We start from the raw sequence: 23,989 nt of genomic DNA on the forward strand, positions 1-23,989 counted from the left end.
ATGCCGAAAAAATATGCACTCTTTACAGACATATATCGATCGGAATGGGTAATGATCTGATGAGACTGGTTGTCAACCAATCTGAACATTGGTCAAGCCCGAATTTTAACATCATGGTTGTTATTGTGCGTATGACGCGCCTTATCTTGGAGTTTACGAAACGAAATCAATTACAAACAGGCCGCAAATTCGACAATAGTGAGCTCGCTGGTATGATCGCCCTAAAGACGAACTTGTCCGCCATTGATACGGTCCCAATCTTTCTGAGTAAATGGAGCATAAGTTTCACCTTGTAGCCAGTAGAGACGGTCGTTCTGAGAGACTTGGGACACATCAACGCCCTCCGTTCGCAAGACATGTTTCTGTTGCTTGTTGTTTCCGGTGGATGACATCGCAGGCAATACACGAATGAAGAGCGGCACAGCATATCGTGGAAGGTTCTTCAGAGCGTGAGTTGCCAAGCTCGACAGGGTTGTGGAGGACGGCTCCAGCGCAGGGCCGGTGGTTTCACCACTGGCCAGTTGCTGATTGAAAACGATTGCAGCGCATCCAGCACGACCGTCATGATTTGGAAGGGCTACGCCGTAAACGTTTGCCTCGTGGACATCAGGGTGGGAGCCGAGGACCTCTGCGACCTCGTTCGTCGACACATTCTCACTTTTCCAGCGGAAAGTGTCACCGATCCGATCGGAAAAGTACCAGCGTCCTTCCTGGTCCCATCGAACCATGTCGCCTGTGCGGAAGTAGGCGTCGCCCTTTTTGAGCACGTCTCGCAGGATTTTGCCTTCCGTGGCTTTCTTGTTCTGGAAGTACCCCTGGAAGGTCGCACTTGGGTCTACGGGGTCAAGGGCAAAGAGAAGCTCGCCAGGATCACCACGTGGCACTTGCTTGCCCAGGCCCGTCTTAGGGTCACGCCAGGGCTCCTCGGTCTCGTGATCAATGGCGACGATGACTGTGCCACGGCCGAGAATGAGATTTCCCAGTGCACCGTTCCGGCCAATGGCACCCGCCGAAAAGTCGTTTGATGAACGGTTCCACTGCCCAGAAGTTCCCTCTGTTGCAGCGTAGAATTCAGCAATAGTAGGGATGTTGAAGCGATCCTTGAAACGGTTCCAGATATCTGGCCGTAACCCATTACCAAAGGCAATGCGAACTTTGTGCTTCTTGTCAAGGTTTTCACCAGTGACTGGGTCGATCTCGGATGGAGTTCCCAGAATATAACGCAGTGTCTCGCCAACGTACTGAATAATTGTTGCGTCGTTTTCTCTCGCCTCCCTCATGAAGTTACGAGCGGAGAACTTGCGTCCCACAATCATGGTTGACCCGTTAGTCAAGCATGTCGCAAATCCTAAAACCATGGCGGAAGAGTGATAAAGCGGCATGCAGGTGTAGAAACGGTCTGAAGGACCCATTTTCAACCAGTCACCCACGAATAGACCTCCGTTCCAGCATTTCTTCCAGCTCACAATGGCAGCTTTGGGCAAGCCTGTGGTACCGCTAGTGTATATCAGGATGGCCATATCGCGCGGAGACTGCCCGCTGCGCTCCTTGTCGTCCAGACGAGTGGGTTCCATACCCTGTACTTGAGACTCGACATCTGGAGTATAGAAGACCACATTCACAGGTCCTTCGCCATTTCGGAAATTCGATGCTGCAAAGATATCCAGCTGTTCTTGCGGGAAACAGTCGCGCACGTCCTCATCAACCACCAGAAGCCTCGCGGTCGACGTACGCACGGAGTGGGTCAGTGGCTTGCCGGTAAGGTTATAGTTGATGAAAGCGGGGACCGCGCCGATGCTCCAGAGACCAAGAACTACAAACAAGAAGGTTGAAGAGTTCATGAGATCAATGGCGACGATCTCTTTGCGCTGGACACCGTGTTCCTTCTTGAACCACGCACCCCAACGAAGGGCCATATGATAGGTATCACGATATGTCCACGTCTTTCCGTCATACACAATGAACTCTCTATCGGCAGTTGCGGGTGAGAGTGCATAGCTTTCAAGTGTGTAGAACAGGTTGAGTTTATCCGCTCTCTCAGCAGATCGGGTCTTGATCGTCAATTTGAGCAAAGACTTAATCATGCCGAGGTCGTAAGACAGGGACCATCGGGCGTTCAAGTACGCAGCCGTGGCTGCGACGGCTGGGAGTGCATAGCGCAGGGGAACATCTGTTGCAACGCGCAATGTGAGCTCATCTCAGCCAGCTGAGATTGATTGTGACGTCTTACCTGGCCATGATGATAGCGGCATGTTGGATTGTCGGTAATTGGCGATGGAAAAACAAACAGGAGACACGAAGTTCAGCAATCATGGACACTGAATGGAGTGGCTCGGCTTGTCGTATCCGGGGCGATAAGCGTCTGATAAGCTGCGTCAGAGCCGACCGCGACAGTACCTACTTGATGGTCCACAAGCTAAAGAAAGAAGGTAGCTGACCCAGAAATGAGCCGAACAAACAATTAGGCGCTCGGATCTAGTCGTGTAATGATATATTCTGTGAATTCAGAAAGAAGAGGTTGGGAGCAAGGTAAGACAAGCGGAGAACGTCGTACATTTTGCCTCGGCACGACGCCATGTATATCTGAATGCGGATGGCTGTCCCCCGCATCTGATTTTATGCGACGTTTTATGCTCTGGGCGCGGAGAGTGACCCCTGTCAGGTACGGACTGATACTCCGCTCTCTAATATCGGGCCTGAATCAGAGGCTAGACAGGACATCTGATATGAGGAGGAAGCCGTCTGGAAAAGTAGACTATTGAATTCTTGCATTACTCTCTATTTTGGACATCAAGTATTCAATCTCGAGGCCCACGTCCACGAAAGCGAAACTCGCATATCTTCCATAGGTAGTCCAGTCCGTCGGAGTGATCGGCTTGATAAAAATGCAGATTCCAACGCGCAATCGTGCCTTGTTATTTTTGTTTCGTCTCCATTTTTTGCATCACGCGTAAAACCTCTCACTCACAAGGTGAGCGGATATAAAACGTCCGCATGTCATCTATCCGCTTATCGATGTAGGCCCAGGGACCTGGTCGCTTTTCTGAATACCTTATCATGGAATTGTTGTCAACCCACATGATGGAGTACCTTTCACAATACGGCAGTTGCATGGATTAGGTTGGTTCATGGGCGGATGTACCCGTTCCTCCGTCAATGTCGATCATGTGTCAAGATAGGTACAGACCGACCTGTGTCACCTGACGTCCTGAATTGGTTCCTCTCGATTACGGTATAAAGCGGCATGCTGTTTTTGACTCTGCACCGAATGAAGTGCCTGAGATTCTAAATTGTCCTTAGTGATGAAATCGTAGGTGCTACCGCGAGTCTCGGGATATGGTAATGGGTCCCATTTGTTGTGTTATATGTACTGTACATGTCCGAGGCCACGACAACTTGCGCACAGGCTGGCAGCCTATTGAGACGACTTAGCCTTTTTCAGTGCAGGAACATCATCATAGTCGTCTTCCATGAAATCTCGGAGCCTGTCGAGGCCTTGTTCCAACACATGAGTCTCGCAGGCATACCCAATGCGCACATACCCTCGGAATTCCTCACCTCCTCCGAAACACAAGCTTCCGGGTACAAACATCACGCCCTTTCGATCGTGTAGCATCTCGCAGAAAGCTACGTCATTGACTGGCTTGCCCATCTTGTTGAATCGGACAAATGCCGTTGTACCAGCACGAGGCTTGATCCAATCGCAAGCCCAGCGGTAAGACTCAATGAACTTCTCCAAGATAGCAAGGTTAGTTCGCGCCAGCTCAATATTGCGTCTCAACAGATTGTGAATGCAGTCCGGGCCAAGCGCGAAGCTAGCAATGGCATCGTCGAGCTGACCGACTGAGATCGTGGTGTAATCGCGCGAACTAGCACAAGCCTCGATGATTGACTCGTTGCGAGATGCGATCCACCCCACGCGGAGACCAGCTAGACTGTAGGCCTTTGAAACCGACCCAGTCACTACACTGTGCTCGTAGCCCAAGGAGAGAAGCGACGGAGGAAATTGAGGGTCCATTGGGCTGATGTTGTGAAACACCGGTCGATATACTTCATCTGCGAAGAGCGTGATAGAAGATTCTCGAGCAATCTCAACTAGACCTTGGAGAGTGTCGCGCGGAACAATAGCACCAGTCGGGTTTTGGGGGTTGCTATGATGGAACAGTGGTTGATCAGCATCATCAACCCTACCATCAGAGGTGGATTACTTCAGTGAGCCACGTACTTGATAATAACCAATTTAGTATTCGGGCGTATAAGCGATTTCAGCTCGTCGAGATCAAGTTGCCAATCCTTTGATTCATTCGCCTTCCAGAGGCTAACCTCGGCGCCTAGTGATGCAGGGACCGAATAAAGCTGTTGGTAGGTGGGGTAGTGGCAGATCACATGGTCCCCAGGTCCGATCAGGGTGTACAACAGTAAGAAATTGGCTGAAATCGCGCCGTTGGTGATTAAGATGCTCTCCTTACTGGTCAATCCAGGAGTTTTAGCCGAGTAAAGATTGCTGAGCGTTTCACGCAGTTGATCGGAGCCCCGAATGGCACCGTAGGTAAGCTTCATCGACTGCAGTCCGACCAGCGGATCCTTATCCTTGTTCTCGCAGAGAGCACGAAGATCATCAATTGAGACAGACGCGCAACAGGTCTCGGCTGTGTTGAATTTGGCAGTCGTCTCATACTTGTCCATCCACTTTTTAGTCTGTTAGCAAAGTTCATGCTTCCAACATAAACAGTGGTCTCTTGATTTGAGATTCGAGTCCGGTCGCGTCTTGATATTTAGCGTTCATGCGGGGATGGGCTCTCTTACCTGTTCCACGGCAAATGCCTCGATTTTCACCATCTTGCAAACAATCGACTCTGTCGAGCTACAAACCTCGGAAAAGCTTGACACGCTAGATCAGAATTTCGCCAGAGTCTCATTGACATTGTCCCATCGATTAACAGCCGTGCGGGGGTAAAAGAATGCCTTTGAAGGCTCATGACCCAATTAATCACGTGGACTGTACCCCACAGAGCAGTGTCCGGGACAACATCAAGCACCGAGTCTCGGCGTCCTTCATGTATGTCGATGTAGCCCTGATCGCAGACCACTTGACCTACCTCGAATAGCCATGCAGGGTCCAAATTTGAACAAGTGGTGACGCAGTCACACAACACATCAACGATGAAGACCCTACCATTAGACGTCCGGTCCTCTGAAGGTATGCCGATCAAAGTCAAGGCTTATCTTCCTCTGGCGGGTTCCTGGTCCACCCTTGAAAGGGCTCCGTAGAGGCACAGCAACCTGACGGGACTAGCCACATTGAGGTCTCCGCCCGCGTCATCGCCCAAGACCCGCCTCCTCTCCGCACTTGGAACGTCTGCTCGAACACATCCGCTTATTCTTGTTTGAGCACCTCCCTGGCGCGTTGTACGAATGCCCTCAGATCATCCTCAGGCTCATCTCTGAGAGAACCTGCGACTTTGTATCACTAGTCATATTTGGGGCCCCGTTCATCACGGTGCGTCCGAAATAGAGACTAATCACTTCGTGATACCATGCGGTCGGCATACGCTTTCCTCTTCCCGGTAGTCGCTCTCGTCTGCTGCGCTACCCCAGCAGCATCCTGGAGCGATGTCTACGATGTGACCTTGGTCCCCCGATCTCCTTACCCTCTGCTCGATGACAGGCCACCCGAGTGTCCGCCATGCTTCAACTGCCAGCTCGATTCCTACAATTGTACCCACTTTGCGACTTGCAATCAGTACAATGGCAAGTGCTCTTGTCCACCGGGCTTTGGCGGTGATGATTGCTCAACTCCAGTCTGCGGAGCGCTTTCCGACGGCGAGAACCGTCCCCGGCGAGAGGGCGATACCTGTCACTGCAAAGAGGGCTGGACTGGCATCAACTGCAATGTCTGCGAATCCGATAATGCCTGTGATGCCATGATGCCCGAGGGTGAGGGCGGCCGATGCTATAAACAGGGTGTCACTATCAAAGAGAATTTCCAAATGTGCGACGTTACCAACCGAAAGATCCTCGACCAGCTCGATGGCCGGAAGCCCCAGGTGACTTTCTCCTGTAAGGACGAAGACAAGACTTGCAACTTTCAATTCTGGGTCGGTCAGAAAGAGTCTTTCTACTGCGGGCTAGATACTTGTGAGTGGGGCATGGAGAATGATTATGACACGAACATCACAAATTACAAGTGTGAGAACGCCCACTGTAGCTGTATCAAGGACCGGTTCCTGTGCGGCGAAAATGGATCGATTGATCTCAGTGACTTCCTCGATCAGGTCATTAAAGGGCCGGCCACTTTCTCCACCACAACGACTGCGAAGGGCACGAAGAGTGTCTTCTCCGAGCCAGAAATGAACAACCTGATCAGCGGCGTGTTCGGTGACCCGAGTATTTTCCTGAGCTGCAATTCGGGAGAATGTCTTTACAAAACCGATTTACCAGGTTACGAACGACCCATCAAGAAAATAAACACGCCTTTGATTGCTGGTGTGATCGCTGGCTGCTCTCTCTTCGTGGTTGCTGTCATTTTGTTGTTCTGGTATCTTTCTCGTCGGGCTGCTCGACGCGGGTACCTTCGTTTGTCTCTATCCGATGACTCCGATGACGAGTCTGCCAGACTGCTGGCTGAGCATCGCCCTGCAGCACTCTATTGGGATGACGTTTCGTACTATCTGAATGGCAAGGAAATTCTCTCCGGTATTCACGGTGTTTCCGGACCAGGGCAGATCACCGCGATTATGGGCGCATCTGGTGCGGGTAAAACCACCTTCTTGGATCTTCTAGCCCGCAAGAACAAGCGCGGTATCGTGCAAGGCAACTTCTACGTGAACGGTGAGAAAATGATCGATAGTGAGTTCAAGAGCATGGTAGGCTTCGTCGATCAAGAAGACACGATGCTGCCCACTTTGACGGTGCATGAAACCATTCTCACCAGTGCTCTTCTGCGACTACCGCGGGACATGAGCCGGGCGATCAAAGAGCAGAAGGTATATGAAGTGGAAAAGCAGTTGGGAATCTACCATATCAGGGACCAGTTGATTGGATCCGAGGAGGGTAAGGGCCGCGGCATATCTGGCGGAGAGAAGCGCCGTGTTGGTATTGCTTGCGAGCTTGTTACAAGTCCTAGTATCCTGTTCTTGGACGAGCCGACGAGCGGACTGGTAAGTCACGAATCTTAAAAACTTGCCCGAGTCTGATGCTAATGTGAAGGGTAGGATGCATACAATGCTTTCAACGTGGTGGAGTGTCTTGTGACGTTGGCCAAAACATATAATCGCACTGTCATCTTCACAATCCACCAACCCCGCTCCAACATCGTTGCATTGTTTGACAGGTTGATTCTCCTCGCTCGTGGTCGAACGGTCTACTCTGGCCCGTTCTCCAAGTGCCAGCAATACTTCGACCAAATTGGATACTCCTGCCCTCCTGGGTTCAACATCGCAGACTACCTGGTCGATTTGACAATGCATGCGAGTGAAACAACCTCTTATCGTGATGACATTGGCCCTGCAACAGAATCTCATGATGTTCCACCGAAGACAGCGTCTAGCAGCCTCAGGGCGGTCAAATCTGTCGCCAGCGCATCCAACGTGAGCATGGAGGACAACTCAAGCATGACGGCAGAGCCAACAAGGCGGCCAAAGAATAGCCGAAGGGTGTCCCTCAAGCAGCAGCAGGATCGCCAGCTCTATTCTCGAAGAAGCAACCAGGAACGGCCCACCACGCCTAAGACTGATGAAGAAGATGCTACGCTCGACGTGGCGGAAAACACTCAGCAGTGGCTTCGGCTCCATCGCCAACCTGGAAACGTTCCTCCACAAATTCTCGACGACCCGGATCAGCTACCTCCTCCGGCACCTGGTCAGACTGATCTTGATGTACTGGTGGCCAGCTATGCCGATTCTAATATTAGCCGTGCCGTCCAGGATGAAATCAATTCTGCCATTCAATCGGCACAGACTGCGAATGGCTCTACCAACTCGCACCTGGCGAATGGCTCTGGTAATGGACAAGGCAGCTACGCTCGGATAAGCTTGGGTCGTCAATTCCTCATCCTATCCCAACGCACCTGGCGTAACCTTTATCGCAATCCTATGCTGATGCTTACGCATTACGCTATCGCTATATTGCTTGCCGTTCTCTCCGGATATCTATTCTACGGGTTGACGGACGACATCAAGGGTTTCCAGAATCGGCTGGGTCTCTTCTTCTTCATTCTGGCGCTGTTTGGCTTCAGTACCCTCACAAGCTTGACCGTCTTCTCTACAGAGCGACTCTTGTTTGTGCGGGAACGAGCCAACGGATACTACCATCCAGTCACTTACTTTGCTGCCAAGGTTGTCTTTGACATTGTGCCTCTTCGGCTTATCCCGCCCATTATCATGGGCGTCATCGTATATCCAATGACCGGACTGATCCCCGCTTGGCCCGAATTTTTCCGCTTCATGTTAATCCTCGTCCTGTTCAACCTGGCCGCGGCCTGTATATGCCTTTTCATTGGTATCATCTTCCGGGACGGTGGCGTGGCAAACTTGATTGGCAGTCTTGTGATGCTCTTTAGCTTGTTGTTTGCCGGTCTTTTGCTGAACCACGATGCGATTCCTGCATCCGCCTTGTGGTTGCAAAGCGTGAGTATCGCTCAGCCTTGTCTCTTCACAAGAATATTGTCCACTGACTTGAAGATCATAGCTTTCTATTTTCCACTACGGGTTCGAGGCGCTTATTGTCAACGAGGTCACGTTCCTGACTTTGATCGACCACAAGTACGGTCTGGACATTGAAGTCCCCGGTGCTTCCATCTTGAGTGCGTTTGGATTTAACACGCTGGCCTACTGGCAAGATGTCGTGGGCTTGGCCATCTTCTCTGGAGCCTTCATTATTATCGCGTACGCTGCGATGCACTTCCTTCTTGTGGAGAAGCGGTAAAGTGCCCATCTGGAATGTGAATTTTACTGTCGAATGACACCCATTTATCCGATTCATTTGGCTCGAGTGACAGCCGTACTCGATTGGCTGCTTGTTTCTCCTTGTCACAAAGGAATCGATTGGCGTTTTGTTTGCAATATCTTATCACTCCAGTCTTGCTTCATAATTCAGTGTAGGTCCCAAGCCTACCCACTCCCCTTGTGTTTGATTTTCAGTGGAATTCCTTCACTGGGCTTTGTGTACACAGAAGACTCAAAATACTCGTAAGTGGGGCTTGTGGAGCTTCAAGATTCCTCAATAATTCCACGGCCGAAGATGAAGTCCCGCGTAGTTCAACAGGCTCCTTCTCTCCCATGGTTACAATTCCGTGAAAATATCACCTTAGTGACGAATCATTCAGAAAGAGACAGCCCCTCGACATATTTTTCTTGAAGTCTTGCATTGGGAATTGGACCAGCTAGGTAAGTCGCTCTCTGCCTGAAACCAAGGCCCACTGAGTACACAATACACAGTAGAAGAAGGGTGAAGTAGTGCATAATTCTCCATCAATTTGACAATCCGAGATCCCGCTGTGGATGATGTTTCGGATACGACGTTTTCATGCACATGATATTGACATCTCTTAGGTTGTGCCTCGCTGAGTATCTCGGATCATTGAACATGCCAACGTACTGTTGGATGTCTAGTGGGTCGTCAGCCTCATCTTTAGTGTTATGAGCTATCACTCATCGAAGTCTTACTGTCCAGCCACGCTACCTACACTAGTAGCCGTCAACAGTCACCGAATCTCTGAACGGACTCTATGGAGCGAAGTGATGTCACATTCTTCTTGCGGTCACAATATCTTTTGGCTGGATCTTCGAGGTATCTCGAGATATGCTATGACAGCAGTGATCCTGATGGAAACTCATTCTGACACACGGAACCCGTATATTCAAAGTAAGAATGCAAGATACTCATTCAGATCACCCATTATTCCGTAGCACGGGTATTCAATCCAGTATTCAGACTAGTATCTATCCCAATACATATGGCATTGGTGAAGTTGTCTCTATCGAGATTTTCGCCCGGTGAAAGACCAGCTTCGTCATGACAGTATGACAGATTCTGTCCCTGCCGTCGTCCGCAGCTTTCCACTCCCTTTTTCCCTCGTCCGTGTGTCTGTTTTGTAACTCGCAACTCACCAATGTGACAGCTCCTCTCATTTGCCTCACCTACGGATGACACTAACACCGACTTCAGTTCCAACTTATTCCTCGACAGATCTGAGACAGTCAATCCCTCTTACTCTTCTATTCCATTGATAACATATTGGCTGGATCACGAGCAAGAAGCTTTATTGACGTTGGGGTTTATCGCCCCTTGAGCTGGTTATACTGCCCGCAGCATAGGCCGAGCCTCTTCTACCTTTCAAAACCACCATTATCCATTTCTCTCTCCTTCTTTCTCATACCCGGGGCTTTCATCACCTCCTCGATTCCTCTTCTTACTCCATTGTACTCACTGCCCATCAACTTTACCATCCGCCTCCAAGCACATCCATAATGCAATCTCATTACAGGATCGGTCTCACAGTGGACCTCCTTCTGCGGGCAAGAGAGAAAGTTGACTCGGCTTTCAGGACATGGATGAATCTGCTGTGTTCATTGCAACACATTTCGATGATTTTCCTTGCCGGCCCCCGTTCTTCACGAACACGGATGGCATGAAGAGTACCGGTATTATGTGGGCTGTTACCGAGGATATTTCAGTGAAAGCGGACGACCAAGACCAGTGTGAGTAATTTGATGTTTTGGAAATGTATTGGGGAAGTTAAGTACAAGAGGGCCCGCTCAAAACTGTGTCGTCAAATCGGAGATATTACACGCCAAGTACCTGGCTTGAAGAAATTGACACCGTCTTCAGAGTATTTCGATTGGCCTGCGACGTCACGGGCACTGGGCGGCCTCTACGTTCCCGCCTCGCCCGGTGAGTCTGGATGAAGCCTCAAGACCGTGAAGTCTTCTTGTCGCTCATTGCGAACTTGATGAACTGCGAAGGTGATAGGTACTTCGCATGGAGCTGCTACTCAGTGAGAGAAGTACCGCAAAGTGAGCTTTGGGATTGGTGCAATGTCAAGTCAAGATGAGTAGGCCGGATCGCTCTGCAGCTGAGCGTTGCTGTTATCAATCGCTTAAGTGTACCTATAGGGGGAGGCGAGAATAAGCAAGATCACAGATACGACTCCCCGCAGCTTGAGTTGAAGCAAGACGTGAGGAGGGCATGTGTCACTGGTCGCAGGCAGTTGGAATGCGGCGGCGCACGTGTTCGACGTCATTCTCATGCGACTCAAACGCCTGTGAGATTGGCCTATTTCTCCCTCTTCCCTGCCCAGATTTGGTGCTTACGTCTCTGGTAAAACGCTCAGAGCACACGGGGCTCCTTCGTTAACTAAGATCTGGTGTCTCCTACAGTGTCGCTTGGAAGTTGTGAGTAATTCGTCGTTGATCCATTCGAAGTAGTATGGCGGGCAAGATTTCGCTAATTAGACTAACCCAGAACGAGTAGGTCACCTTACTCACATGTAATCTTCCACCCACCCAACCTCTCCGAGCTTTCTGTTTCTCGCCCATCGCTACCAGCTTCCACACACATTCTCTCCACTGGAGTCTGAACTCGACTACATACTGTAAGTCATATTCAAAACACTATCTTTGGCTATTTGAACCCAACACTGTCTCTGGGATTCCTCCGTTTTCCTCGCGACGTCGGACCCCACAAACCCCGTCCCCAATTCCGGCCTTGCGGGCCGCACGACAATTACGGTCCCTCACTCCCTTCTCTTTTTCCCTCTCGCTATCTCTTTACTGAAGCTCCTGAACCTCAAGTCTGCACACCATTGTTGAGTGGAAGCCATCCCACTAACTCGAGCGACTACCTACCAGCCCTCCAATTGCATATCTTTCAGCTCACCGGTGTGAGTGAACGTCGCGCCCATGATGTCCGGCGAAGCATGGCTCTACCTGTTGGCAGTGTTGATCAATGCGGTCAACCTGTTCCTTCAGGTCTTCTTCACCATTATGTACAGCGATCTTGAGTGGTAAGTAACAGCTTCGAATCTTTGCGCGTGAACGCCTGTCCAGACCTCGAGATAGACCCGGTTGATGCTGATTTCCCCTTTTCGTCCATAGTGACTACATCAACCCCATTGACCTTTGCAATCGCCTCAACGCCTATATTATCCCCGAAGCTGCCGTCCACGCTTTCCTGACCTTCCTCTTCCTGATCAACGGCTACTGGCTCGCGATTGTCCTCAATTTGCCTCTTCTGGCATTCAACGCGAAGAAGTACGTTCTGTCCATGGTCCCTCGAATAATGCCTTCTGCGGCACCCATACTGGGTAACTGGACGCCATTCTAATCTGTTCCATCTGGATTTCTAGGATCTATGATAACCAGCATCTGTTGGATGCGACTGAGATCTTCCGCAAGCTGAATGTCCACAAGAAGGTGTGTTACCCTGCAACCGCGTCCCTGTCCGGTTATGTCTTTTCTCTCTCGATCTCAGTGTCTGACGGTTGTTTTTGTGCTTCACCATAGGAGTCATTTATCAAACTGGGCTTCCACCTCTTGATGTTCTTCTTCTACCTCTACAGCATGATTGTTGCCCTCATCCGCGATGAAGGCCACTAATCTTGAACATGTGTGGGGAATACGCAATGCGCCCCGAGCCTTCTAGCTCGCTTGGCGGACATTGTAATCGCTGGAGGACGCCTGTTCATGGAAGTGATGTGGGATCTATACCTGTATTCGTGTGTCGCTGATCGAAGGCGACAGCACAGCCTTCCGGCGGTTGCCGTGCTTCCTATCTCGGTGTCTCTACCTACTGATTCCTTCTGTCGAGATTGAGCCTGGTGTAGGGATACGATTTGACGGGTTAATGTGTCAAGATGAATGTGTCATATGCTCTAGATGGATGGTCACTGGGGACGGTGATCGGGCAAAGAGTGTGCTTGCTAGACCACTTTCTTGCGGTCGCGACATGCGGCTCCCGACAAGAAATCTGGTTTGCTTATATCATGAGAAGAGTTTTATAGAGATTGTTATCAATGATCCAGGAACCTTGTGACTACTCGTATGTTGTATGTTTTACTTTGAAATTCTAAGCGTACTTCATCCGCCTGTCCTTCGCCTTTCCATGTTGCCATATCAACAGGTGTGAGCTGTTCATACAAAATTTGCTATTATGTGACGAAGAAGGGACGGTGGGACGCAATACAGTATACTACACATGTCTCGCTGTATGGTGGACTGTTTACTCTCGATCTACTAAAGCTACGCTTGTTGTTGATCATTGAAGATGGAGTTGTAATAAAAAAAGCTGGAAGCCGACTGATCATTATACACATACAGGGTTTCAAATCTCCCAGGTTGTTATTACTACTAGTAGCCTATTGAGAATACATTGAACCCAAGAACACATTGAACCCAAGAAGCCTATATTCCTAATTCATTTTCGGTACCTGCGAACTGCGATTGATGACCGGTGATGGGCGTCCTACTGGAGGCGCACCAAAGTGTCAGGCGACGCCCAGCTGCCCGAGCTCTACCGCTCCCACCGACGGGGGTTGTTCTTCGCTGCGCGGGTCTCCCGACGCCAGTAAAATTCCCCATGAATCCGCTTGCGCGCTGAACCACCTTCCTGCATACTGCTTTTTCATACAGTCTCCACGTATTCGCTGCAGACCCGACTCTACAAAAGAACCCCTCAAAGCTCGAAGCCTAAAAATGGCTTCCTTACTAGGTGCAGGGTACGAGTCAAGCGACGATGACGCCACAGCGCCCAACCCTTCAGTAACGACTGCGACCAAGATTGTCGCCGCTCCAGAAGTCAATACAGAGGTTTGGTTCCCTCTCCGGGCAATTCCCATGGCGTTGCTCGCAATAGAGATCGCGTATCTCTACGATTCTTCTTCGAGATGATGATAAGACTAACAATCCCACAGGATCAAGCGCATATGCAGATGACACTCGCCAATACCTCGTCGCAAGCCCTCACCTACAACGCCACATACGATGATCTCACACGGCCATCCCAAGGCCCCGTCAATCCCTTTAAACCAGCAGGACCTGGAAACGGTGTGAAGCGGAAGAATGTCCCGACAGGATTTGCGGAGGAGGCAGCCATCAGCGAGGCGACATTTGCCGCCCAACATCGTACGTTCCAGAGCCTGGGGTACACGCGCAATCCAACTGCGCCAGACCATTTCGTGGGAGATTTGGGAAAGGTCGCTCAATTTGGCGGGAAGGATGTGGTGCAGATGAAGCCGACTAAGGAGGCCTCTGCTGCGTGGCGCGCAAAGCGACAAAGGAAGGGCGACTCGAGCATTGTGGAGGGGGAGGGTGCTTATCTTGGACCCTGGGCCCAATACAACAATGAGCAGCAGTACGAGGAGATTGAGGTGGGCTCGGGAGAAGAGCGCGAGCTTGGGAGTGATGAGGAATGGGCGGAAGAGGAGAATGAGACCTTGGCCCCTGCGGCACCTTTGCCGGCCATGCGCAAGGAAGCCACCGACTACCAGGGAGATACTTCCAAGGTGGAAACGACTGAATTCCATGGCTCTGAGCAGTTCGATTACCAAGGCCGAACGTACATGCATGTTCCCCAGGACTTGGATATCGATCTGAAGAAGGAAGTGGGCAGCGTGAAAAACTACGTGCCCAAGAAATTGGTGCATACCTGGAAGTCTCATACAAAGCCGATCACTTCATTGCGATTTTTCCCGACCTCTGGCCATCTGCTGCTTTCTTCTGCGGCGGATGGAAAGGCCAAGATCTGGGATGTTTATCACTCCCGGGAGCTGCTTCGAACATTCTCAGGTCACACGAAGGCCATCACCGATACCGACTTCGATCCTACCGGGAAGACCTTCTTGACTGCCTCCTTTGACAGACAGATTAAGCTTTGGGACACGGAATATGGCAAATGTCTGGGACGTTTCTCCACCGGCAAGACACCGCACGTTGTGCGTTTCAACCCGGGTGCCGAACATTCACACGAGTTCGTGGCTGGTATGTCAGACAAGAAGATTGTTCAGTTTGACACTCGATCAGGCGAACTCGTTCAGGAGTACAATCATCATTTGGCAGCCGTCAACACCATCACCTTCGTCGACGACAACCGACGATTCATCTCGACTTCCGATGACAAGTCCCTCCGTGCTTGGGAATATGGTATTCCTGTACCGATCAAGTTCATCGCTGAGCCCTACATGTTCGCTCTGACACGGGCGACTCCCCACCCCAACGGCAAATATGTGGCCTTCCAGTCGGGTGACAATCAAATTGTGGTCTACGGCGCCACGGACAAGTTTCGACAAAATCGCAAGAAGAGCTTCCGCGGCCACAACAATGCTGGCTATGGCATTGATATTAAGATCTCACCAGATGGTCAATTCCTCGCATCAGGTGACAGTGGTGGCTTTGTCTGCTTCTGGGATTGGAAGACCGGAAAAATGTATCATAAGATCATGGCAGGTGGAAAGGAAGGAGGCGCTACGACCTGTCTGGACTGGCATCCGCAAGAGACTAGCAAGGTTGCGACGGGTGGCTTGGAGGGCGTTATCAAGTACTGGGACTAAGATAACTGTTGAGGGACCTGGCTGTCATGGACCTTGCCTTGTTGCTATGATTCATTCCAGATGCAGCCTGGTACACTGTTGAGCAGTACACTTATCGAGATAGATATAAACATCAGCCTTTTCCGACTTTCCGATTGACTTTCGTGTTGGTTCTATGAGGCCTATCTGTACTACGTCCTTTCGGAAGATTTTGCGACGCGAAGTGATCCGCCGTGGTGACCCAATGTCCGGTTGTCAGATGAAGGCTCACTGGAATGCATGGATAGATCTTAGCTTGAATACTCGAGTTTATACTGGTCTATGTCTAGGTAGGCTCTAGCCCTGATTGCAGGGTTCTCGGAGAATCTGGAGAATCGGACTGCAAATTCGGAATTTCAAACCGTAACGTGTACTCAAGAATTTGCTACCGCATTGCACAGTCAAGCATGCTGTGTAGTAATCCATGCCTACCTCGACCCTCAGCTAAGATAGTAAGGTAGGTGAGACGGGACAGCCTCATCGAGGTCTCAAAAACACTTGAGAGATCCTACCCTTTGTGCACGCTGCGGCTTAATGTATCCAGGACGCAAATGCCTTCAATCACTGTATCATTTTATAGATTGAGATGGGAGATTGTCTATCGAGCTCTATTAATGACATTCAAACGGGAAACACACTCGACTGCAGGTATCTTGCCCACTGCACGCTATTCTCAAATAATTGTTCATAACCTTTCACCAACGCCGAGAAAGAGAATGGACAGATTCTCGTAGGAAGCGTGCAAGTGAGAAAGGTTGCGGTTTTCTCCATGCAAGCAAGGAGATTGCACCAATACTCACCAACACAGCGACTCCCAATCCGATACCGAGCATTTCACTCTGGCGAGCTACCGCACGGATGACCTCTGAGTAACGCTCGTTGCTGAAACTGACGCGGGCATACTGCGTCCTCCAGCCAAGGGACGGGAAATGACGATCGAGACTTTCCTCAATCGATTTGCGTAATCTGTACAACGGGGACTTGACGCCCCAGCGCATCTCCAAGTAGTTCTCACGAGACAAGTCGTTGATGGCGTAGGTATCCTCGCAGCGATAATCAGTGTAGGCCTGGAAAGCTGCTTGACGTCTCTCGTTACGGTCGTAGATGGCAATGTCCTTGTTGTAGACCCCGTGCTTGTCTAGATGTTCGAAGAGAACTCGGACATCCTCGAGACCGGCGTTGAGTCCCTGGCCGTAGAATGGCAGGACCGCATGCGCGGAGTCACCCAAGATCGCCACGCTTGAGCTGAAATGATGAGGCTTGCACTTGATGCTGATCAGGGGCAGATGGGGGTTTAGGTTGAATTGTTCGCTCAAGGCCTCGGGCGCAATGAGCTCGGGACATACACCGGGAAAATGCCGATCGAAGAAAGTATGAAGATCCTGTGGTGCGTTTTCCAAGGTGTTGTAATGGACAGATGGTGCGAATAATGTACAAGTAAAGGACTTATCTGCCGAAGGGAGCGCAATGAACATGAATTCACGACCCGGCCAAATGTGCAAGTGGTTTGGGGAGATGCGGAAGTCACCATTCTCGGAAGGTGGAATACGGAACTCGCACCAGAGAGTATCGATGTATTCTTGTTGGTAGTCGACGCGGGCGAATTTCATCATATGGAAGCGAGCTGCCGAGTGGGCGCCATCGGCACCGAGTAGAAAGTCAAAGGATACTTCAATTTCAGGGACACGGCCGGCCACACCCAGATTGTCTGGCTGGGGTGTTTCACCGGGGATGCGCCGCTCGAACCATGCCTTGTTCGTGCGGAAATCGGCGCCAGTCAGTTTATGATTGAAAAAGAGCTTGACATTCGGCTCTCGCTCCAACTCATCAAGTAGTGCATTGTTGAGAGTACTGCGATCCACCGCGTTGATTGCCTGAAGCAGGAGAAGTTAGTGATCAGGTTCTTGGCAATTTGATCCCAGTCTTTGACAATGCATGTAGCGCCCATGAGTGATGAGCACTCAAGACGATACGAGCAATACTCCAAGCAATAGGATCGGCAATATCATAAAAGGCAGGGTCTCAGGTTCGCACGTACCCGACCATGCACGTCATATGCTTGAGCAGCCTCCCAGAGTTGGCCTCGGTCTCGGCCGTGGATCATCCGCCCGTACATGGGGATGGTACCCTGAAGCACATTTTCGATGAGCTCTAAGCGCTGGGAATGCCGAATCGCAGTGATACCACGCTCCGACAGTGCCAAGTTGATCGACTTGGTGAAGTTGAGCGGTACAGTCGTGGGATCGCGGAGATCTACGGATGCGGCATGTAAATTAACTTGGGAACTTGTTCCCCGTGACAAGGACATCAGGAATGTTGAGTGCGAATCGAAAGGAAAGCGGCATCAGTATGCTTGGATCGACCGGAGCAATGGGCATAATCAAGATAGTCAATCTGTCCACGAGCGACCTTCATACGAGCTTTATGTTCAAGATCGCATGGTGCCCAGGGACGATATCGGCCCCAGTCGTCGCAAAGTGTAATGCAATTTTCCGATCGCATGACGGCCCTTGTGGCACCAGATTGACGCACGCATTACCTCCGCCGCATCTTTTTCTCTCCGTCGCACACAGTAGGAAAATGTGCCAGTAGGATTTGAGAATAAGGTCCTGGAGAACGTACCTCCGCGCAACTCGTATACTTCAACTTCGTCGCCGCGAGATGCAGCATAGAGCGCCGCCAGCGCGCCCACTGGACCTGCACCAACAATCACCACCTTCTGTCGCGAAGTAGAGGTGGCCATGGCTCGAAAAAGAATTGAAGAATGAAATTGAAAAGAGATCAATATGGACAAAACTTCATCTCACAACCAGGCCCTTTTCCCCGGATAAATCGATCTGACACTGTCACGTGCGAAAGATTATCGGTCATCTAATTGCCCGATGCAGTAGTCTAGCCCAAAAGATCGACCGAGAGCTGGCTGACTCATCTAACGTGCTTCGACGGGTCTGGAGGTTACCTACCACCGCGGGCGGGTAGGCCGGGTCTCCGATGCACTCTTCAGATGATGCCATACCTCTGCCTTGACGCCTCATGCATGAGGCCCTCAACTTCTCACGTTTCCTACGCATCTCGCTGTGGCCTTACGCCCTTATCCGTCTTGGATGGCCTGAGGTTATAAATGATGGGAAAACATTTGCACTAAGCCTGTTTTGGACTAGCAGGCGACTCAAAGTCCGAGGGGCCGCGGGGATTTGTCTTTCTTTTTTCGGAAACTGTTCCTGGCGCAAGCAATCAATCCCAACATTTGAAAGCACTATCCAAGACAAGTCGCCCTCCCTACCACTCAGGAACATCATGGCGGCTGTCGCGACTCGAAAATGCAATGGCGTGGACTGCCCAAATGACGCTGGCACACTCCAGTGTCCGACGTGTCTGAAAATGGGCACAGACAGTTTCTTCTGCTCACAAGACTGCTTCAAGAGAAGCTGGGTGAGTCGTATCTGCTCCTTCGAGGACAAGCAGCTCCGCGCACTAGGGCCTGTGAACCGTCTCTCAAACCTTTGAAAAATACCATGACTAACCTCACATCTTGAATCTCGATTAGAGCGAGCATAAGAACATCCACAAGAAGAGTAATCTCCTCACCAACCTCTTTCCTCCAAAAGTAGTTTCTGAACCTGATCCAGCCACCGGTCACTTCAACCCGTTCCCTTCGTTCCAATATAGCGGCGCCCTCCGACCTGTCTATCCGCTTTCGCCCAAGCGTACCGTTCCTCAATCCATTCCTCATCCCGACTATGCCAAGGGCGGCATTCCCATTTCCGAACAAAAGCTGTGGGGACAGCATAAGATCAAGATCCTGAACAAGGAAGAACAGGAGGGGATGCGCGTTGTGTGCCGTCTTGCTCGTGAGGTTCTTGATATTGCCGCGCGTGCGCTCAAGCCTGGTGTTACTACCGATTATATTGACGAGGTTGTCCATAAGGCCTGCGTCGAGCGCGATGTAAGCAGAACATCTTCCCGCACCTGTCTACTATTAACCGTGTCTGCTGCTGACCATCGATGGGGCTGCCAATCAGTCTTATCCATCCCCCTTAAACTACATGCACTTCCCTAAATCCGTATGCACGTCCGTCAACGAGACCATCTGCCACGGTATTCCTGATCAACGGCCGCTGGAGGACGGTGATATTGTCAACATCGATGTGACACTTTACCATAAGGGCTTCCATGGTGACATTAATGAGACCTACTACGTCGGCGACAAGGCTCTCGCAAACCCAGAGGCTGTTCGCGTCGTGGAAACCGCCCGAGAATGTTTGGAGAAATCGATCGAGCTAGTTAAGCCGGGCATGCTGTTCCGCGATCCCGGAAATGTGATTGAAAAGCACGCCAAATCTCGTGACTGCAGCGTGGTTAAGACCTACTGCGGTCATGGTATCAATCAACTCTTCCACTGCGCTCCCAATGTTCCTCATTATGCCAAGAACAAAGCTGTCGGCACAGCCAAGCCTGGCATGTGCTTTACAATCGAGCCTATGATCAACATTGGCACTCACCGTGATCGCACCTGGCCGGACGACTGGACTAGTACCACCGCCGACGGCTCGCTGTCGGCCCAATTTGAGCACACTATGTTGGTGACGGAGGATGGCGTGGAAGTCCTTACAGCCCGTTTGTCGGACTCACCGGGAGGTCCTGTGCCCATGCCGTCCACAGAAAATGGCAACTAAGTGGCCCTTGCGCAAGCGATTCCGGTTACACCGACATTTATATGAGGATTTACCATCCCAGCCATGAGAGAAAATGCCATATCTATATATACTTATCCCCGAATTCCACCCCTTTTATGAGCACCGTGGTAGCCACACAATTGTCTAGGTTGTCCCGATGCGAGTCGCTCCTTCGCATCGCGATAATCTACCCTTCGACCGGAATGTCAATGATAGTAGTCAGAACCTATGAACGGGGTTTGTCCTCCGCACCTGAAAAGCGAGATGGATGTTCGAGGTCGGTCTTATCAGCATCCAGATTGGATGGAGCTGAAGCAACCACAAAGGCGCGAATGAGCCCATTTCGATCCGCTACATCTTGGTGTGACTTTGGTTTGCTGGACAATGACGGCAAGACAACGACGTGTCATCTGGACTGACCAGTGCCCATTCCTAAGTCCTTGACTCCTCACTACTGCTGTCTGGCTGGTAACACTATACTCGATGAATGTGGGACTTGATCGTTTCTTCATACCGCATGCCGTTGCCCATGCCGTCCTGACCTGTCAATCTGGGATAATATTTATGACTTGAATTGTGCAATGTACTCTGTTCAGGTCGATCAAGTCGAGACCTCATGGCTAGTAGTAGAATCACAGAATATGTATGTAGTCAGTAGACTCAGTACCCACTACTCAATACTCAGTACTCAGTACTAGTAGTGTGTGTTGTGTACAGTACAAATTACAAACTACAAACCTTCTGTATCCTCTCACATTCTCCGCAATCTCCCTCAATGCACTCATGCTGATGGTCACCGTATGTTCCAAGTAGGTATAACGTAGCTAGCGATTTGTGATGGGCGATGGGAAGAGTGGAGGTATTGCTTTGAGTGTTTTCAATTTTGAGTACAATACTCACCTAATACTGTCATTCGTGTGGGGCTAATACACCCTCCGCCAGATTGATTTAGTTAAACTCGACTTAGTACTGGTACATATTGTGCGAATTTTACACTTCTAGTTCATAAATTTATAACTTTATACAACTTCATACTCACAGTACGTCTTGTATACCTTGTGCATGACTGTATGAGTGTATGCTCAGTCCAACGTTGCTTGTTGACCCAGAGAGTTTGTTACCAAGATAAATCCGGTGGTCGATATTATATGTGGTGGGTGTAAACTGATTTCAATATCAAGATACCACAACGTTCAACGACAGGCTAGGAGGAACTTAGCAGGAACTGGCAAGCTGCACTGCTGCAGTAATAGTAGTACTACTCAGGATTGATCGTGCAGATGTGGGGGACAAGTGGGGCTGAGAAACAACCTGAATACACGCGGGCGCCTGACCGACACCCGTCTGTTCGGCTGTGGAGCTCATGTGGGGCTCGGCAGTTCTCTCGGATATGCACATCATCAATCGTACTCGTACGAATTCTCGGCTTTCCACTGAGTTGTTGTGAAGCGCATGATATTGCAGAATGCAGACACAGTATTGAGGACTTATGTTAATTCAGGCGATCACTTGTATATTCAAGGAGTACGAATGCCGCCTCAAATCACATCTTGGGTCAAAAGCGCAGTCCTGTCCCATCAGGCCCTCTCGCACATACCCGCGCGCCACCTGCGGGTGGTCGCCTGAGCAAAGTCCTTGGTCCACTGAAGCTACAGAGTATTGTATGTACCGAGTTGAAAATTGGACCATTCCGACTCCCTTGAACTACCCATATGTGTGGCACGGTCTACAGTTAGAGAAGACTGTGCAGAAACGCTTGTGTAGTCGAAGGAAAGCCCCACCTGGGGCATCGAGTCGGTTGCTTCGCCTCCGGACTCGGAGAGCCTCTCCACATGTGTGACCTGAAGATTGGTTAGTGTGGTGTTATTAGCTCCCTCTACTAAACTACGCTCTACTTCCTCTTTCCCTTCTTCCCCCGCCCCCCATCACTCTTGTTTTCATCCCTGAGCTCATACTCTCTCATTTGCGCCGATTGGAAGCTCCTGTATAAGTGTCATTCTTTGCTGCTTTCTTTTGTGGCAAGCTTCTCATCAATCACATCAATAACTTGACCCAACTGAGGCCCGGAAATCCCCCCATTCTCCGTTATGTCTCGTCCACTTCACAGCGCACCGCCTTTCCGGGCCGAGCAAATGGGCTCTCTGCTCCGGCCCAGCAACCTGCTGGAAGTGCGTTCAAAGATCCGGGAAACGGGCATCACGGAAGAAGAAGCTGGTCTCCCTGCCGTTGAGAAGAAGGCCATCCACGATGTGGTGCAAGTTCAGCGCGATCTCGGTTACAAGGCTGTCACGTCGGGTGAATTCAACCGTACCCGTTTCTGGGGCTTGATGTGGGATGAATTCCAAGGTGAGCCATTTGCGAGTTTTCGATGTGAGAGAGGGAGAATCTCTTCTAACATTCGACACAATCCGTAGGTGTTACCCGCCTGCAGAATGCCGACGCCTCCATGTTCCGACTGTACCACCCTGACGTCGTCAGTCTAATCGAGAAGGACCACCATGTCATGCCCGGAGAATCAGTCATTGCTGGCTCGAAATTGTCCTGGAGTGTCGAGCATTCTACTTCGAACCTGCATGAGCTCAAGCTTGTCCAAGCAGCCCTCCCGGAAAACGAATGGGGCAACATCAAGCTCACCATGATTACCCCCGCTTGGTTCCATATGCGCTATAAGCAGGGCAAAGCGTACAGCCCCGAGGCCTATGCGAATGACCAGGAGTACTTCGCCGGAGTGGCTGAGGTCTACCAGGCCGAACTCGAGGCACTGTACAAAGCTGGTCTGCGGAATGTGCAATTTGACGATCCAGGCATGGCGTACTTCTGCTCCAAGTCTTTCCGTCGGGGCTGGGAAGAAGACAAGGATAACATTGGCAGTGTCGATGATCTCTTCGATGCCTATGTGAAGCTTTACAACGACTGCCTGGCCAATATCCCTGCTGACATGCATACCGGTATCCACTTGTGCCGTGGTAACTTCATCGGTGGCCGCCACTTCGCCGAGGGTTCCTATGATATAATCGCAAAGAAACTGTTCGAGAACCTCAATGTGGATACATTCTACCTTGAGTATGATACCGAGCGCGCTGGCGGTTTTGAGCCCTTGAAGTTCCTACCCAAGAACAAGAACGTGGTGGTGGGAATTATCAGCACGAAGCTACGTGAGCTGGAGGACAAAGAAACGATGAAGGAGCGAGTCTACAAGGCTGCTGACTTTGTAGCCTCTGGTAGTGGCGAGACCCGCGAGCAGGCCTTGAAGCGCATCTGCATCAGTCCACAGTGTGGCTTCAGTACTCATGAGAGCGGCTATCCCTTGAGCTTCGACGATGAGAAGAACAAGTTGAAGCTCGTCCGGCAAATCGCCGACGAGATCTGGGGTGAGGCCTAAGCGGAATGAGAGCACTTCAGCATGATCTTTCCTTTCATTTTCTCTCGATCATTCAACACTGATGAGAAAACATTGATGTGACACGACGACATGTAATCCCTTTCAACATTTTGCACTCGCCTTCGGCTTTCAGTCGAATTGATCAGCATGTACATACTTTTTTCTTTCTTTTTTACATATGCGAAGACCCCATGACTCAATTGAGGATAACCTTTCAGATTGATCTCGTTCCAGATTAACTACTCTTATTGGAGAGCTGCGCATGGTCTGTCGTGCCAATTCCCTCTCTGCATTTCTCTTGCACACGACTCTGTCCTCGCAGCAAAACGCGCTGTGCGATCGGAATAAACGAAGTCACATCTGATTAGA

At 50.5% G+C, this 23,989-nt stretch overlaps 8 protein-coding genes across 8 annotated transcripts; 5 read left to right on the plus strand and 3 right to left on the minus strand.

Moving 5' to 3' along the window:
• Positions 1 to 221: 221 nt before the first annotated feature.
• N7539_001289 (uncharacterized protein) lies at positions 222 to 2,252 on the minus strand (the record flags this gene model as incomplete). Its single annotated transcript, XM_056930892.1, has 2 exons — positions 222 to 2,170; positions 2,231 to 2,252. 2 exons carry the CDS (start codon positions 2,250 to 2,252, stop codon positions 222 to 224), a joined length of 1,971 nt encoding a protein of 656 aa, XP_056792923.1.
• A 1,163-nt stretch (positions 2,253 to 3,415) lies between these two features.
• On the minus strand, positions 3,416 to 4,839 carry N7539_001290 (uncharacterized protein; the record flags this gene model as incomplete). The annotated part of the gene is made up of 3 exons (XM_056930893.1): positions 3,416 to 4,151; positions 4,226 to 4,689; positions 4,807 to 4,839. 3 exons carry the CDS (start codon positions 4,837 to 4,839, stop codon positions 3,416 to 3,418), a joined length of 1,233 nt encoding a protein of 410 aa, XP_056792924.1.
• Positions 4,840 to 5,537: 698 nt separating this feature from the next.
• N7539_001291 (putative ATP-dependent permease ADP1) lies at positions 5,538 to 8,925 on the plus strand (the record flags this gene model as incomplete). The annotated part of the gene is made up of 3 exons (XM_056930894.1): positions 5,538 to 7,160; positions 7,215 to 8,627; positions 8,689 to 8,925. 3 exons carry the CDS (start codon positions 5,538 to 5,540, stop codon positions 8,923 to 8,925), a joined length of 3,273 nt encoding a protein of 1,090 aa, XP_056792925.1.
• Positions 8,926 to 11,900: 2,975 nt separating this feature from the next.
• N7539_001292 (cornichon family protein) lies at positions 11,901 to 12,596 on the plus strand (the record flags this gene model as incomplete). The annotated part of the gene is made up of 4 exons (XM_056930895.1): positions 11,901 to 12,004; positions 12,096 to 12,251; positions 12,347 to 12,413; positions 12,504 to 12,596. 4 exons carry the CDS (start codon positions 11,901 to 11,903, stop codon positions 12,594 to 12,596), a joined length of 420 nt encoding a protein of 139 aa, XP_056792926.1.
• A 1,095-nt stretch (positions 12,597 to 13,691) lies between these two features.
• On the plus strand, positions 13,692 to 15,544 carry N7539_001293 (WD40 repeat domain-containing protein; the record flags this gene model as incomplete). The annotated part of the gene is made up of 2 exons (XM_056930896.1): positions 13,692 to 13,805; positions 13,910 to 15,544. 2 exons carry the CDS (start codon positions 13,692 to 13,694, stop codon positions 15,542 to 15,544), a joined length of 1,749 nt encoding a protein of 582 aa, XP_056792927.1.
• Positions 15,545 to 16,257: 713 nt separating this feature from the next.
• bna4 (kynurenine 3-monooxygenase) lies at positions 16,258 to 18,305 on the minus strand (the record flags this gene model as incomplete). Its single annotated transcript, XM_056930897.1, has 3 exons — positions 16,258 to 17,436; positions 17,601 to 17,815; positions 18,185 to 18,305. The coding sequence occupies 3 exons, from the start codon at positions 18,303 to 18,305 to the stop codon at positions 16,258 to 16,260; spliced, it is 1,515 nt and encodes a 504-aa protein (XP_056792928.1).
• A 554-nt stretch (positions 18,306 to 18,859) lies between these two features.
• Positions 18,860 to 20,238, plus strand: N7539_001295 (methionine aminopeptidase MAP1; the record flags this gene model as incomplete). The annotated part of the gene is made up of 3 exons (XM_056930898.1): positions 18,860 to 18,994; positions 19,110 to 19,508; positions 19,585 to 20,238. 3 exons carry the CDS (start codon positions 18,860 to 18,862, stop codon positions 20,236 to 20,238), a joined length of 1,188 nt encoding a protein of 395 aa, XP_056792929.1.
• Positions 20,239 to 22,325: 2,087 nt separating this feature from the next.
• N7539_001296 (cobalamin-independent methionine synthase II family protein) lies at positions 22,326 to 23,620 on the plus strand (the record flags this gene model as incomplete). Its single annotated transcript, XM_056930899.1, has 2 exons — positions 22,326 to 22,584; positions 22,653 to 23,620. The coding sequence occupies 2 exons, from the start codon at positions 22,326 to 22,328 to the stop codon at positions 23,618 to 23,620; spliced, it is 1,227 nt and encodes a 408-aa protein (XP_056792930.1).
• Between the last annotated feature and the right edge of the window lie 369 nt (positions 23,621 to 23,989).

This window comes from Penicillium diatomitis (assembly GCF_028827545.1).
Source record: "Penicillium diatomitis strain IBT 30728 chromosome Unknown utg000002l_segment0_segment0, whole genome shotgun sequence".
NCBI lineage: Eukaryota > Fungi > Ascomycota > Eurotiomycetes > Eurotiales > Aspergillaceae > Penicillium > Penicillium diatomitis.